Raw genomic sequence first — 15,062 nt, 5'->3', positions numbered from 1 at the left:
AATATAATACCTCCCAGCAAAGGATTGCAATATGCTTTTAGGTTAGGCAGGAATCTTGTTGACCCCACTGCAAAACTGGTGAAAAGGAGAGATGTGATCTCAGGCACAGAATTACACTGCAGTGTTTCAACAGCATGTAGACCTTCAAATTTTAATTGATTGCCCAGAAAGAAATACACAGATATACTCAATCTCAAACCTAGATCACACTGGTATCTCTCCAAAGGTGGTCATCCCTAGCTATCTAAAGGGAAAGAGCCCCATGATCTTGGGGTAACTTGTCCCCAGAACAGCTCTTCCCCTTTTGCCTGAAGCCAGATATCAAGTCTCCTGCACAGCTCTTCACTGAAGCCATGACCTCTCCAGCTGTGCCTGTTACTCCATTAAGTCATAGCTCCTTTTTGAATCCTGTTAGGCTTGAGAGTAGAGCCTGTCCTGTTGCCATCTCTTCAGAAGCCCTGAGCATGCAGAGTGCACACAGTGAGGCTGACAGGTGCCTGCTGTACCCCAACTGCACACTGAAACATGAAATACTTCCAGTTGTGTGTGTGTGTGTGTATCTTGCAGCAATAAGCTCTAGCTGAATATTTTGTTTGCAAAGTGTAGATTAGTTCCTTTCAATTTCATCTCAGCCTTATTGTTACAGTATACCTCATCATCCAGTTCCTCTTACCAATTCAGGTATTATTTGCTATTCTTGCACCTGCCTTCTCCAAAAAGGACTTTTATTAACAATGCTAGTCTCAAGCCACAGCCTTACTTTTCTTTCATTTCTGCTAGAGCAATACCACCCTCTGCAAAGCTCAGCATCTCCACAAATGCTGTGGTTACAAACGAATGCATCCTTCAGCAGCATTTTAGACCATTTTTCCACAATGCACATTGTAAATGAGGAGTAATATATCTTCGGAATTGCCCAGAAAACATTATTCTGTTAGCAATATAAAAGCCTCACAGTGTCCGAGTAGGTGCCCTTGCCAAAAACATTTTATTGTGAGCCAGATAATTCAGTTTGAATTGTACATGGTTTGGTATAATCATTCCAGTAAAGCATTCTTTACAATTCTGTAACAGCAAGTCACATGGCTCAATAAAGTTTATTGCTGCAAATGCTTAGTGATTCATGGCATGGATGAATTCTGTTTCTTTCCTGGATCAAGTAATCAATAGCAAAATAATCTCCCTGCAATTACATTGCTCTGCATTAAAGAGGTGTGAAGTAAATAAGTACAAAATCTGATAGAAAAAACAATGTGTACATTAAAATGAACTGCAGTTTGAAACTGAGTGTCCTGCACCACAGTTTTGCGCAGAGCCCATGGCAGAGCTACGTCCAGCCTTAAATGATTCTTGGTCAGCTGATTACACACATTGTGCAACAAACCCAGTCGGGACCGACAGATTCCCATCCCATCGTGTCCAACAGAGCCCTGCTGAGAACACTCTGCACTCACACAGACCTCCCTGCCCATCCCCGTGGGTGCCAGGGACCATCTTTTTCAGAGCGCGCTGGAAAAGCGGGACCTACGCTCTTCTAATCAACCTTTTCGGCTCTTCCAGTGCTGCTCCTGCACACAGTAAATCAGTGTTTATAACATCCCCTGCTGAGCTGAGTGCAAATTAAATCAGGGTTATTTAGTTTGTACCATCATGTTCAGCTGCAAGTCACAAAAGGAAGCAGAGGCATGGCATTTGGGAAAGGGCACGTGCTTTGTGAGGGGAGCTGCTGACTGAGCCTCCTCGGGAGCCCAGCAGGACAGCAGCCCTGCAACACTGCTGCTTCTTCAGCAGCCCAGCAGGACAGCAGCCCTGTGACACTGCTGCTTCCTCAGGAGCCCAGCAGGATGGCAGCCCTGTGACACTGCTGCTCAAGGGGCCCTGGATATCCCTGCTCCCTCTAACCTGCTCTGCTTCACAGAGCCCTATGGCTCCAGTGACACCACAGCAGGTCACTCACAATAGATAATTGATACATCATCTGTAATAAACAAATACCAACACAGCTACTTATTTATCTGGTATGAACAGTTTTCTCATAAAAACAGTACGAAAATGATACTGTTTAGAAACAGACTGTTCTGGGGAATAAAGTGCACACTGTTGTTTTTACTGTTTAATGCCTCCTGACTAGGAACACTTAAATGTGGTGGGGTTCCTCTCTAAATATGCTCATGCTATTGCACAGGCTTCAATGCAGTGGTAAGCACATACCTGAACTCGGTCTTTTGCTCATGTTTACTTTCTTATCCACAGTCCACCTCATTCTTGAATCTCACACGCACTCTAAAAGGATGTTTATGAGATTAAGTCACAGAAAAGTCACAAAAAGCCAGAGGGAAGGCTGCCTATACAAGCTTAATGTAACTCCTTCCTACAAAGGCATTAGAGTATGGTCTTTCATTATATGTTCATTCCCATTGGAGCTCGGTTTCATTTGGTGCCCTGACTAGGCTGTGCACTGGAAAAGAGCCACAAATGTGCTGTCTGCAGGAATGGGAAAAAAAAATTAAGAAAAAAATAATCAAAAAAGAAACCTGTAACAGGCATTCCGCTCAGAAATTTCCAGTCCAAATAAATGAGTGGTAAGAAGGTGAAAAAGGATCCTACAGATAGATGCATCAAGTAACTCTCTCATGGATTTTGATGTGAACAGTCCTACTTACAACATGTTCTCTAACGCTGTTCACAGCTACGCACCAAGTTTTCACTAATTAGCTACAACCTACATTTGCCTACATCATTTAAAAGTACATACACATACACACTCTCTCTCTCATCTTTTATAAAAAGTAACTGACAAATATCCAAACAGACAGCTCCTGTATCATGCTACTGAGAACATCCATTCCCTGCCAATCTCCAGTGACTTAAAAACAATATGGGATCAGTTTACCTTTCACTGTACCGTACTTTTCAATCCGCAGAGAAAAACCACTGCCTTTCTGAAATAAATATGCCATCATCACAGAACAAACAGCTTGAGGCCCAGCTCATCTCTTGGTCAAATCAACTTAGGTTCACTTCAATATGTCTATGTTGACTTATAAAAGCAAAAGAGATGGCTTGAACATTTGCAAATCACCTTTTCGAGTCAGGGCTAGGGAAGAGTGCTCATTCAGTGAGTCCCCATCCCTTCTTTCCCACAAGCACACAGACTGCTGTCCTCTACCTTGGGCAGCAGCTACAGAACTGGGATTCCCTCTATTAGGTGACAAACTACTCAGAGTTGGGGGCTATTTCTCTCCCAGGCTCAAGAGCCTCATTCCCAAGCACATCCTCTGGGCACTGCCACAATGTATACCTATAACAACAGCAGCAGCAAAACATCAGCATGAAGTAGGTGACCCCAACAACTCAGCCACCGTGCTCCATGGTGTGACACTGTGCGCTTGTAGTGGCTGGCATCCAGCAGTCTCTTCTCGGAAGGGTTGTCTGAAGTGAAATAGGACTTAAAATAAATCCATTTAGTAGTAAAACTTCAGTTCACCAAGTCTGTGGTTATTAGGTCAAGTCTGCTTCAGGAGAAGGCTTTTCATATGAGGTAAATCAAAGGGCTGAACCCAAAGGGTCCAGTGTGCACAGAAAGTTGAAACAAGGCAGACTTCCTCATCCTGGTGCAGGTCTGGTTGTCCTGTCCTCTACAGCACTGCTTCAGGAATAAAGTGTCATCATCATCCACTGTAAAATAATGTGGAAAGTGAGTTGAAATAACCCATCCCTCTGAGAGCTCTGCCATATTCACACCTGGACTGGACTGTGGGGCACTGGAGATTTTTTGCTTCCAGAAGGAGCAGAAGCTATAACAATGCAGAAGACGTAGAAGCCTGAAGCTCCTTGTTGTTTCTAACGCACACTGTAAGTGGTCAGTTAAAGATACCTTTTCTAATGCTACACAACAAAATATGCAGTGCCCTGTGCAACAAAGGAGCCTGCATTTGGCAGTCAGGGAATGGGCTTTACCTCAGATTCCCGGAGATATATCCCTTTGCCATCTTGTGTTAGGTTGCGAAATGCCTCTGCAAAAGAAGCAAATGAGGAGCGTTAACTTTATAGCCAGGAGATCACCACCAAAGACACTGTCTCAAGAAAAACCTCAAAGTCAGAGTATGTAGGCTATTCACAAGTGCATGTGAACTTCTCTGTTCTGTCACTGGAATATCCCTGAAGGCTGGAACACTGGGACCAGCTGAATAAAGTCGGGCACATTACTGTCTGCCCACCCATCTGTGAAACCTCAAAATACAGGGGGTCCCAACATCACCCACTACAATTTTGGGACGTGCAAAATGTCTACAGCATGAGCTCACAGACTAAGCATCTGTGAGCTGTCTCATCATCACAACTGCAGTCCATCAAAGATATATTTCAAGGCTCTCTTCTTCCTGAAAAGGGTATATTTCAAGGCTGTCTTCTTCATGGAAAATGAGTAGTCTTCATCTGTAATTTGCCTACCTCCTCCTACAGAAGGTTGGTGCAAACCTGCAGGGAGCTTAATCACTCTGATATGTACAGCCTGGATGTCTGTAAAAAGTGACTGGTGGAAAGGTAAAGAGAGAAAACTTGATTTTGCCTATATCCGTCCCTTGCTTTAAATTGATTGGTTTTAGTTTATTCAGAAATCCAGTCCTACTAATTTTGACCTTGCCACTGCCAGCTGGAGCAGCGTCAGAGGAGTCAGGGCTTAGCTGGCAGCCCAGCTTGCCTGGCCAGACACATAACACCAACCTTACCTCCCATGATCTCCACTCGAAGCATGAAGCAAACAAAGCTCTCAAAGCTGATCTGTAAGTCAGGGTCACCATATCTGATTGCCATCAAATTACAGACTTCATTGCTGAGTGAAATGCCTTCATAAAATGGAAAAGAAAAAAAAAACAAACAGGGAAAACAGAATGAGATGGCAACTCCCAGCTGCACACAGCTGAATATGCACAGCTATGTGTGCACACACAGCTGTGACCATGCACAACCGAGTGTCCTTCAGCCCTTCTCCAACAGCTTGGTTTTTCAAGCCTCCTCTAAAATAATATCAAACATTAGCCAGCCCAAACAAGACCACTATATAAAGATACCTCCCCCAAATTAAAAAGGGTTCAGATTTGTTCCCCTATAATCACAGTCCTGCCAGAGTTGGAATAAAATACACATGGGCCTCATTTGCTCATGGGATATATGGGTAATAGCTGTAGCTGGGTTTAAGAGCAATACTCCCCAAGAGGGTAGGAAAAGAGATAAAAAAGAAAATCCAGAGGAAGCTCATAGAGCTTCAGTCCCAATGTCAAGCAGCAGCAGCATTTACAAGGAATAAAAGCATTTTCTATTCATGGCCTGGGATTTTAGTTTGCTTTAGCAGAGATCTGCCTGGGTTTCTCACTGTGCTTTCACTGACTCAGATGAACTGGGTGAACATGCAGCAAAAAGAGGAATGATATTTAAGATGTAAACGCGCAAAGGAAGCTACAAGACTGACAACAGCCCCCACACAATGCCCAGTAATAGTAACAGAGCTTGGTCCAGTACTTGGACTCATATGTATCATCTTCCATTTCTAGGTCAAGCTTCAGACGTTGCATTAGTGAAGTCTGGCACCAGTATTGCCTCTGTGCAAGTCCCACACTTCCAGGTTTGGTACCCGAGCTGTTGTCTTCAGCAGAGGTAGCAAATTAATATGACTTAGATCTGGCCTCTTGCATGCATTCACACAACCCCACATAGCCTTTTAAAATTCAATTAGCAACAAAGAGGAAGGGATTTAAAAAAATGGGTCTAAAATAAGCAGACACTTCTGTTTCAGACAACTATCAGTACGAGACCACACTTGGGCAAAGACTGAGTAGCCCATTCCATGGCAAAATAATTTTCAGATGTGTTTATCCAGCTAAAGGAGAAGGAAGAGATGCCACGATCATACAGCCTATGTGTTTTCCACTTCTCCCAGTCCCTACCTACAACTATCAAGATGTTCCCCAGCCCTAGGCTTTTTCCACTTTTGTGAGGAAGAGGATAAGACTTGTCAAAATGCACCATGGGCTCACCTGTCTCCTGTACAGCTGCATGCAGTTCCACAAGGTCAAGCTTTCCTGATCTGCTTGTGTCTCCTTTCTGGAAAACTTCCTGGGGGGTGAAGGGAGTATTTTTAAACATAACAAGCCACCCAAAAAAACAACAGATGACACCAAAGGGATTGTGAGCAGGGAGATATTGCAAAGGGGCACAGAAATTATTGTTATACCAAATAGAAAAGCAGCCTTTTCCACAGGACTCTGAATTCCTGGATACTCAGTGTGCCAGTGGCATTCAGCTTAGTGGGAGAATTAAAGTCAAAACATCTCAATTAAACTTTAGGTAGCACTCATTACATATTAAAACAAACAAACAAAACCACAAAAAAAAAACAAACAAAAAAACCACAAAAAAACCCAAACAAATCAAAAACTTATAGCCACTCTAACATTTCCACAACTATAACATGAGAATAATGATTTCTTAGCCCACATGCTTATCTATAGGCTTGATCCTCCTCCCACCAAAGTCAATGGAAACCTGGCTGCTGATTTCAGAAGCAGCAGGAATCAACCCTTTCCCAAACCAACTCCATTCTGTCACAGTTGAACTGTTATTATGGAGGGTGAGATGTTCAATAAGCAGGGCCATGTGCTGGTGGTAAAGAAATCACAGTAACACCCAGTCTGCTCTACGAAATAATGCTCCAATGGAGTATTATATGAGTCAGAAGTATCACTCATGACAAGGATACATCCAGGAGTGCCAAGATACCCTGGCAGGAATCCAGACTGAAATTCAGGCGAAAACTCTGGAAGTCTGGGGAGAGGGAAAAAAAAAAAATAATTGTTTTGAGGAGTCATTGAATATCTCTCAGAAAAATGGACTCTCACAAAATTTCCCCTCACTTGAGAGGGCTCAGGTTCCCAAGCCTTTGTGAAACTTTACACCCACTTGAGAAGAAGTATCATTTATGATGATAAAAATATGAGGCAACAGGATGGATTCTACTAGTCTCAGAAAATCCAATATGAGCTCCCTGCAGGCATGTAATACAGAATGAAATATGGTGCACTATCTCCAGCTATTAGAGAAAATGGAAGGAAAAGGACATCCAAAGCTCTAATCCCAAACAGAATTTACTGCATGACCTTGAGCAAAGTCACTTGACCTGAAGAGCTTTGGGGAACAGCATTGCAGATTAATTGAAACTCTTGTACTAAGCATCTCTATCTCCCTCTCTTTCACAGACACAGTGCCAGCTCTGTTAATATAATTAAAAGTACAGGCATTGCTGGAAACATGATGATGCTGCATCAAAGCTTAGCATTCCTGCTTCATATATAAGTTACATGAAGAGTAACAAAAATAGGCTCTAATCTCACTGTAAATCATGATTATAGACGATCTATAGCCTCACACTGAGTAAGGGACAGAATCATAACTCACCAATCTCTTCTCTGCAGAAAGTCAAGATGCTTTAATAATTTTAATCCTGTAATAGCCCTGTTTCATAAATATGAAGCAAGTACTGTAAAGTTTTTAAAATCACTGTCTTAAAATCGATCACTCATGAAAAATAAAGATTCCCTATTCCACATAGTCCTCTCACAGATAAGACAGTGCCTGGTGGGTCACTGCAAAAAGTCTGAAGAGCTATCCTTGTCCACCTTTGAAGAAAAGAGAGCACTGTCAAATTCAGCTTAAGTGAAAAAGACATCACATCAGTCTTTTGATTGTATTCTTTGTTGCCTGTAATGGCTGGATAGAGTATTTTCTGTGTTGAACATTGGTTGTTCCCAGTGAAGAAACTGCAAAGGAAATCTGGATTCAACATCATGTATGTAATTTCATTGTCATTGTTCAGAGAAAACAGCCATTGCAATACCTTGCTGTTGTCTAGGTGGTATTATTTATAAATAGGAACCAAATTACAAGGTTGTGGAGTGCCCTGGGCTGCCCCTGGCAGAGTGGATGTCACAGTCCTCATAAGAGAGACAAGCTCGGGGCTCATCTGGGTCTCACAAGCATAGGTTACACAGGCCACCTGCACCTCATCCTGTCTGCCAAACACACACAGAGCAATGAACAGCCTTGTGCATGCATAGCAGGGAAGAGTAAACAGGAATAGCAGGCATGAACCAGGCACATGAAGGCAAAGACAAGACCCTCTTCCACCACATAAATGCCTACAGACCAGGCTTTCCACACCTCTGAGCAGTGGTGCTGCCAAGACTGGCAGTGGCACAGGGTGGAACAAGATTTCAGTTTCAGAATCAAGGCTGAGGTCAAGCTGGGTTTGGAGGTCAAACTAAGAGTCTGCATCCACACTTGTTCTCCCCCATTCTTCCAGTTGTTGAAATTCAAACTAGATTAGCCTCACTTTTAAAATTTCTGCCATGTTGATTCATACCCCAGCAAATCCTTTTGCTCTGAAGATCTAACATGGCATCAGAAGAGTCAGTTCAATCAGATTCAAGCCAGTTTCTCTTCCCAGAATGCAAGTAATAGATATAGGAGCTGAGGCTTTTCTCTGAGAGGGTTTATTTTACAGAAACATTGTTTTTCAGTACTTACTTCTCCAAGATATATTATTCAAGATCTTCTGGAGCTGAACAGCATTTATTTCAGGATTCTGTGATATGGAAGAGAATTTTAATTCTTGTTTTTTATTTTTTTTTAAAGTACTAAATCACTTTTCTCCTACTTTTGTTTTCCCAGCATGTCCCATCTTCATTCTCTGCTTTTCTGGCCCCACTCCAGCCGCTGGGAAAATCAATAGAAAAGGCTCCCTTTGAATATGACAAGATTCTCAGCCTGCAAGAGCTGCAGTCTGCTCTGGGCTAAGTTCTCAGGGCTCCACACCGATCAATGCAGCAGATTTACACCGAGTGAGGATCCAGACCGTTAACCTTTTGGCCTTGGTGCCATCTGTCCCATCAATCACTCTGTCAAGAGACTTGCTTCAAATATTTCCCTTTTATCACTTACAGACAAAAAAGATGGAAACTTTGGAATACTTCTCCCCAAACTTTTCAAAGCAAAGGTTCCCCTTCATCCTTGTCATATTAAAGTTTACAGGTTTTTTTAGAAGCTGTGACAATCGTTTGTTTGGAGGGCTTTTTTAAATGTCACTCTTCAAAAATAAAAGGCTATTTTCAAATCATTGAGCCATACCAGGGTAATGCCTTCAGAAATGGCAGTACTGCCTGCCTCTGTGTGTCCTTGGAACCTCCTGACAGCAAAGGACCGACATCTCACAGTATGTGGCAATTTCTAGCACATCTGAAAGCCACACCATTCTCAAAACCAAAATCTTAAACCAGTGGCATAAAGTAAAAGCATTGCTTGTTTTCAGTAACAGTTTCCTTCGAATTATTGCTATTAAAAGTGCAAATCTGTTTTCGTAAAATTGTGTTTGCCAAATATAGGGTAAGATGCTAAATAAATGCAGTGACCTTTTCTGAAAGGTGAAACTCTTGCATCTCTCACCATAGTTAGTGGGATCCCTGATGGTCAGTTCTATCTCAAATCAGGCTAGAGAGATCCTTAAAAAGAATCTTTCACAGTAAAGATCATATTTCACCAGGAAAATTAGGGAAAAAGGGAGGTGACGGGACATCTGATACCTACTTCACCTCTCAAAGCAAGTTAGTTGCCATCCAACTTGTGATGAAGTATGTATGAGACAAGTGTTTCAGGGGGTGTTATCTCACTGGTAACTTTCCCCAGTGAATGTAAGAACACCCTAAAGGACAGGATGGATTCACACAGCCCATCACTTTGTCCCCAATACAGGCAATAGTAATTAATGTTTAGGGAGAGCATATGAGCCTGGTCAGCTTCTGCAGTCCATTCTGCTGTTTCCCTGGCATCCACATCTGTTGGAAAAGGGATCTGACAGTATACATCCCTGCCCAGTCCTTTAGTACCTGTTTATGGACTTTCTGCCCATCAGTTTGCTAATACCTCTTGAGCCTCTTGATATTGTCACATCCACAATGTCCTGTGGCATTAAGTTCCAGGCATTCCCACCCTCTTGTGTGGAGAAGTCTGCCTATCTCAACATTATCATATTGCTAAGCTTCACAGTCAAATTTGCTGCACTGTACACACAACCCTACTGCTCTCTGTGGCCCCTCTCTGTTCCCCACACTTCCACATCCAGACCTCCCTTGAGCACCCACACGCTTTTACTTTCACAGAGCTACATAATAGCTCTGGAGGAGTTTATTCTGGCAGCTGATGCAAGCACTTACCTGTTCAAAATGCCTTGTGAAGAAATCCTCCCAAATCTTGCCTTCATACCTATCAACAATTTCCTTTAAGGTATTTAAAAAATATATTAATCATTAACTTGCAGAAGAAAAATATTGTCATCCAAGTTATTAAAGATAATTTCCCAGAACTGCACTCCATCCCCTGCCCTTCCACTTTCTCCCCACCACTGCAATCAATGCTACATCACTGACACAGCCCACTGCTAAGATAGCTCCCCACACCACAGAAATGCTATTTCTTGGAAAGAAATACTCAGATAACACTCAGTGGGGAGAAACGTTCCCCCCACCCTTCCCCAAGCTATGCAACAACAAGGGATGTGGCTCACTCTTTGTCAAGAAGAGAGAGAAGGGCCTCTGTCTTCCTGTATACAGCACAACAGAGGAGATGAAAGCAGGAAAGACCTTTTTATGCCAGGGGAACAGACCATGCTATAAACTCCCTGGCACAAGGTGCAGACATGCATGCACTGCCACTGAGCTCAGCTATTTCAAAAATAGCCTACAGGCTGCTGCATGGGAATAGTACTGCTCAGGTCCCATGAGGTCTTCAAAACTTTCAAGGCATGAAAGGAACAGGGACAAGTGCAAGAATGGACCTTGAGCCTCCTAAAAGCCATGAACAGGAAAGACTGCAGAGCCAGTAAGATGGTGTCACTAAAAGAGGTTTGCAAAAAGGCAACCAACTAATGTGCTTAGCCTGTCCTCCACATTTGACCGCATCTGTCTGCATGGCCCAAAGGACTCCAGCTGTAAACCCAAGCCACGCTTTCAAAAGTGCTGAAACACAAGCCCTGACATTCTCACTCAGCCTGTCCCTACAGCAGAGCAACAGTAAAAACCCAACATTCAGAGCAGAAGACTGAATCACAGACCTCCCACTCGTCTTACATCCACTCACCTTAGAGAGGATGAAACTCGTGTTCCCGCCCATTTCCCTAGAGATGCAAAAAAGCAGACCTGTTATAAAGGTATCCCAGAGTTGTGTGTTTGTCTCACCACAGGTGGCATCCCCCATCCCCAGATGGGGCCCCAACCTGCTATTGCAGGTTGTTTTATTCTCTGGTTTTACAGCTGCAGTAAGGGAAGGCCTCATGTCCGTACAACTTCCAAGGGCTGCCAGCATTTGAAGTATTCAAAGCACTATTATGCACAAGCAACTGTCCTAGCACTGCCAGAAGGGTCTCCTGGCACATTAATGGTGCATTAAAAGCTCTTGTCCTTCTCACACTCTCAAACATGTCCCTGCTGCAAGAATTTTGTGGGCCTAGCTCAACACCTCTCAAAAGGATAAAGCCAAAAGCAGTACTTCAGCCACTGAGAATCCTAAGGTGGGAGAAACCCACAACCAGCCTCTCTAAAAGAGATTATGCTGCTTTTCGCAGAGTAAAGTCTCTATGCTGCTCCCATTAGACTAGAAAGACCAGACTATTCCAGAGAATTAGGTGCTGGCAGAGGGACAGCAGCATCTCACCGAAGAACATGTTTCCTGGAGAAGACCCGCAGGATGAATTCAGACTCTTGCTGAGGCTCCAGCGTGGATGGGACAATCACATAGACACCAGGCTCCAGATGGAAGTCATGAGTCACTTCCCGCTCATCAAGGAAAACTTGGTGCTTGTTCACAGGCTGATGTCGGGTGAAGAAAGCTGGGGGCAGTTTTCTGTTGCTTTCCTGGTACTGTTCAGGGAAGAAAGATAAGAGACGTGTGTTCTGCAACCAGCTGAACAAATGCACAGAAGACATGTGGAGGATTCACGGGCGTGGCATAGACAGCCTGCCCTCACACCTCAGATTGTTTTGCAGCACAGACAGGTAACAGAGCCCAAAGGACTCAGTCTCTTCCCAGGACATGGTGGTTCTCACTTATGCAACACCCCTGCCCAATACTACTATGACAAAGAACTGGGTTTCCTGCAATTTATCGACCATGTAAGAGTACTTGTACAGAACAGCAGTGAGGACTGGAGAGGAGAAGCTATTCCTGTCAAAGTGGATACTGCAAAAGGCTTTTCCATATTAAGAGAAGTAACTGCAGGCAGGAACTGCTCTAGACACTGCTCTTTGCTAGCCAGAACACCCATCCTATCCCATAAGGACCACACACTTTGTCCCCAGCTTGTCCTTAGTGGTAGGGATCTGGTGCCAGAGGATTTTGGAGTACCTGTGATCTGAGCCTCCTGCAGGCACAACCTAAGCCCTAACCCTGACTTAATGCAAGAGTTCTTGATCTGCCTGACACTCTTTGCTCTGCAGGCACTTTTCAGCAACAGGAGGATGGATAAAGTGTTGATCCAGGCAACACAGAGCTCATTTTTAATGCCACTGAGCGCCCAGTACACAAGCAAAATAAATAATCCTGCTAGCTAAAACCACTGTCACCTTCTGATCTTGGCTGTTCCTCAAAACATTTAGTCATTTTACTTTGCAGCCTCATGGGGAGAGGCTATGCCTCTTCCTTTGCCAGTATTTTTCTTACTAATAGAGCAATCTTTCTTCTGAAAGGTTCAGGGTTACTCCTCCTCATGCCCCTTATGTTAAATTCAAAGTTTTTATATTCCAGTCAATACTGGGTTGACAGTAGTTCTAATACCTTAGATGCTCTTGGCTTGCCATCTCTCTGTATTGATCTTGGCAATCACTACAAACCTGAAATTAAAGTCCTGGCTGCCACCATTCCCACTCAGGTATGACAGAGGAGTGTGCTAGGGCCACACCCAGACCCACCCCCTCTGCCAGCAAGTTTACCTTACTTGTAACCTTGATAGAGCACAAAATATTTAAGTCAGGAAGGCATGGCATCTTACCTCATAGTTACCATGCTGGAAATACAGTAACTAGGAACACAATTGTGCTGCCCTAACCATACACCTAAATTAGTTCTTTGCCAGCCCAAATTTTCATTTAAGAGGTGTTCTGAGCAGTAAGGGAGTGGAAGATAAGCCCTTAGAAGACAAGAGGAGCTAAACCTTTCCCTGTTAACACTGATACCACTTCTAATGCCTTTGAAGACCCATTATAGGACCTGAACAACCCATGTCCCCTTTTAAGGCCCCTGAGCCCTCCTGATATGGCAGCTTTTCAGAAGAGTCAGTGGATAGCTCTGCATTAGTAGTGCCTTGCTGTGGTGCCTCACTGAACTCAAATACTCACTGTCAGCCAAGGAACAAAGGCAAACACACCACCTTCAGTGCTGTCTTAACTGCTGCACCAGCTCAGGTGCCCCAGCAAACAGTCAGTAGTGGTGACAAGAGACTCACCTGTAGGTCTACCTGCAGGAAGAAAAGAAACAGAGCAACTGTCAAACAAGTTTGCTCACATAACATAGCCATGTCATTCCTGGGAAGCAAAGCAGATACATACATCCAGCTGGGGTCTTGCCTTCAGAAACCTCAGTCCCTCCACCCAAAAACCCTTCCCCACAGTCACCTCACTGTAGCTGTGCAAACTCACAGCAGCAACAAGAGCTGTGGCTCTGTTCAGGGGAGAAGGGTGGCTCTCAAGGCACTAGGATAAGCAGAGAACTGAGGGGATATCCACTTATCCCCAGATACACAGGGAACTAGCAGTATGTACACATGGACCGCTGCTACATCATGCTAGGAACACTTCTTAAGCACGATTTACCATAGTTGGAAATAATCTGAGGGCAGAGCTCTTCCTGCCTCAAAGTAAGGGCACTCCTGGCACGTTCTCCCAGCTGTTGCACATACTCTCAGAAAAAGGAAAAGAATAAAGCGTACTTTGAAGGAAAAGGCACTTCTCACTGCTCTGCAGGATGACATGCAGCATGCTGGAGAGGCAGGAAGTGGGACACAGAGCTGTGCTGTGATGTGTGAGGAGAGTGGGCGCAGGCAGAAGGAAAGAGCACAGATCACCCTGGGCACAACAAAACTCTTCATCTGCAAAGCGCTACAATTTACAGGGCCTGGAAGTTTTCCTATGCGGTGAAAGCAAGAAAAGCAAAGCAATTCTTCACACCTTGTAGAGTAAAAATCCAATGAAAAGGTGAGGAGCTCGGTTCCGGTGTTTGCTGCTGTGTTTCTGCATCAGGGATATAACCACATTGCACGAATTCAGGTTTTTCTTACTGTCTTCAACTGGTAAAACATTCAGCCAGTACTGAGGGTTCATCCAAAAGTTGCCTAAGCAAAACAAGAAAAGAATTTTGATGTCATTTTCCCTCACAAAATTGATTGCCAACTTCCCACATGAGGCCTGGCATTGGACTGAATCGGTCACAACTAGTCTGTACCTCCAGACACCACAGGAATTTGATTTTAGGGTGCAGTTCACAAGTTTGGCAGTGTAACTTATCTAAAACAGTAAAACAACCCAGGAACAAGGAACTATATTTCTGTTTACATGCAACTAAGAGCTCATGTTTTTTATAAATGTATCACTGTTCCTGCATCACCTCTGGTATATGGGCTAGCTGACTTCAGACCCCACCTGCTCTGCTTCCCGAAGAGCAGAGCTTCTGCATTTCCCATTCACTTTACTTAAAATACCACTCCCTGGAGGTGCTGAGGATGCAAATTTTAACAGACAAGTTTAATGCCCTAAAGCAGAACAGTGCTGGCAATTGATCCTGTGATTCTGCAGCTCATTTCATGCTATAATCAACCCACTGCCCTATGTTTGCAAGTGATGCATTTTCTGTGATAGCAGAAGGCAATCAAAGTCCTTCAGCTGCTTATTTTTGATGTTGGTGTGGAGGCTTAAGCAGGAAGCACATATTTCTGTTGTCAGTTTTATGCTAAGAGGTATAAGGTGCTG

General features: G+C 43.7%; 1 protein-coding gene across 1 annotated transcript in view; it reads right to left on the bottom strand.

Annotated features, from left to right (window-relative positions):
* Positions 1-976: 976 nt before the first annotated feature.
* The window catches only part of CAPN14 (calpain 14), a 32,816-nt gene continuing 18,730 nt past the window's right edge, over positions 977-15,062 (bottom strand). The window contains exons 11-22 of the mRNA XM_051783438.1: positions 14,265-14,428; positions 13,544-13,555; positions 11,758-11,963; positions 11,185-11,221; positions 10,263-10,325; positions 8,581-8,638; positions 6,758-6,822; positions 6,233-6,301; positions 6,036-6,114; positions 4,731-4,847; positions 3,961-4,016; positions 977-3,678 (exon numbers count right to left, since the gene is read on the bottom strand). Coding sequence (XP_051639398.1) covers positions 3,652-3,678; positions 3,961-4,016; positions 4,731-4,847; positions 6,036-6,114; positions 6,233-6,301; positions 6,758-6,822; positions 8,581-8,638; positions 10,263-10,325; positions 11,185-11,221; positions 11,758-11,963; positions 13,544-13,555; positions 14,265-14,428 — 953 coding nt within the window. The 3' untranslated portion in view covers positions 977-3,651. The remainder of the gene's footprint in view (positions 3,679-3,960; positions 4,017-4,730; positions 4,848-6,035; positions 6,115-6,232; positions 6,302-6,757; positions 6,823-8,580; positions 8,639-10,262; positions 10,326-11,184; positions 11,222-11,757; positions 11,964-13,543; positions 13,556-14,264; positions 14,429-15,062) is intronic.

This window comes from Manacus candei, unplaced genomic scaffold (genome assembly GCF_025592945.1).
Source record: "Manacus candei isolate 608988 ecotype Guabito, Panama unplaced genomic scaffold, ASM2559294v1 h1tg000017l, whole genome shotgun sequence".
Classification (NCBI taxonomy): domain Eukaryota; kingdom Metazoa; phylum Chordata; class Aves; order Passeriformes; family Pipridae; genus Manacus; species Manacus candei.
The sequence above is the reverse complement of the archived record's forward strand: the minus strand, read 5'-3'. Positions and strand labels throughout refer to the sequence as shown.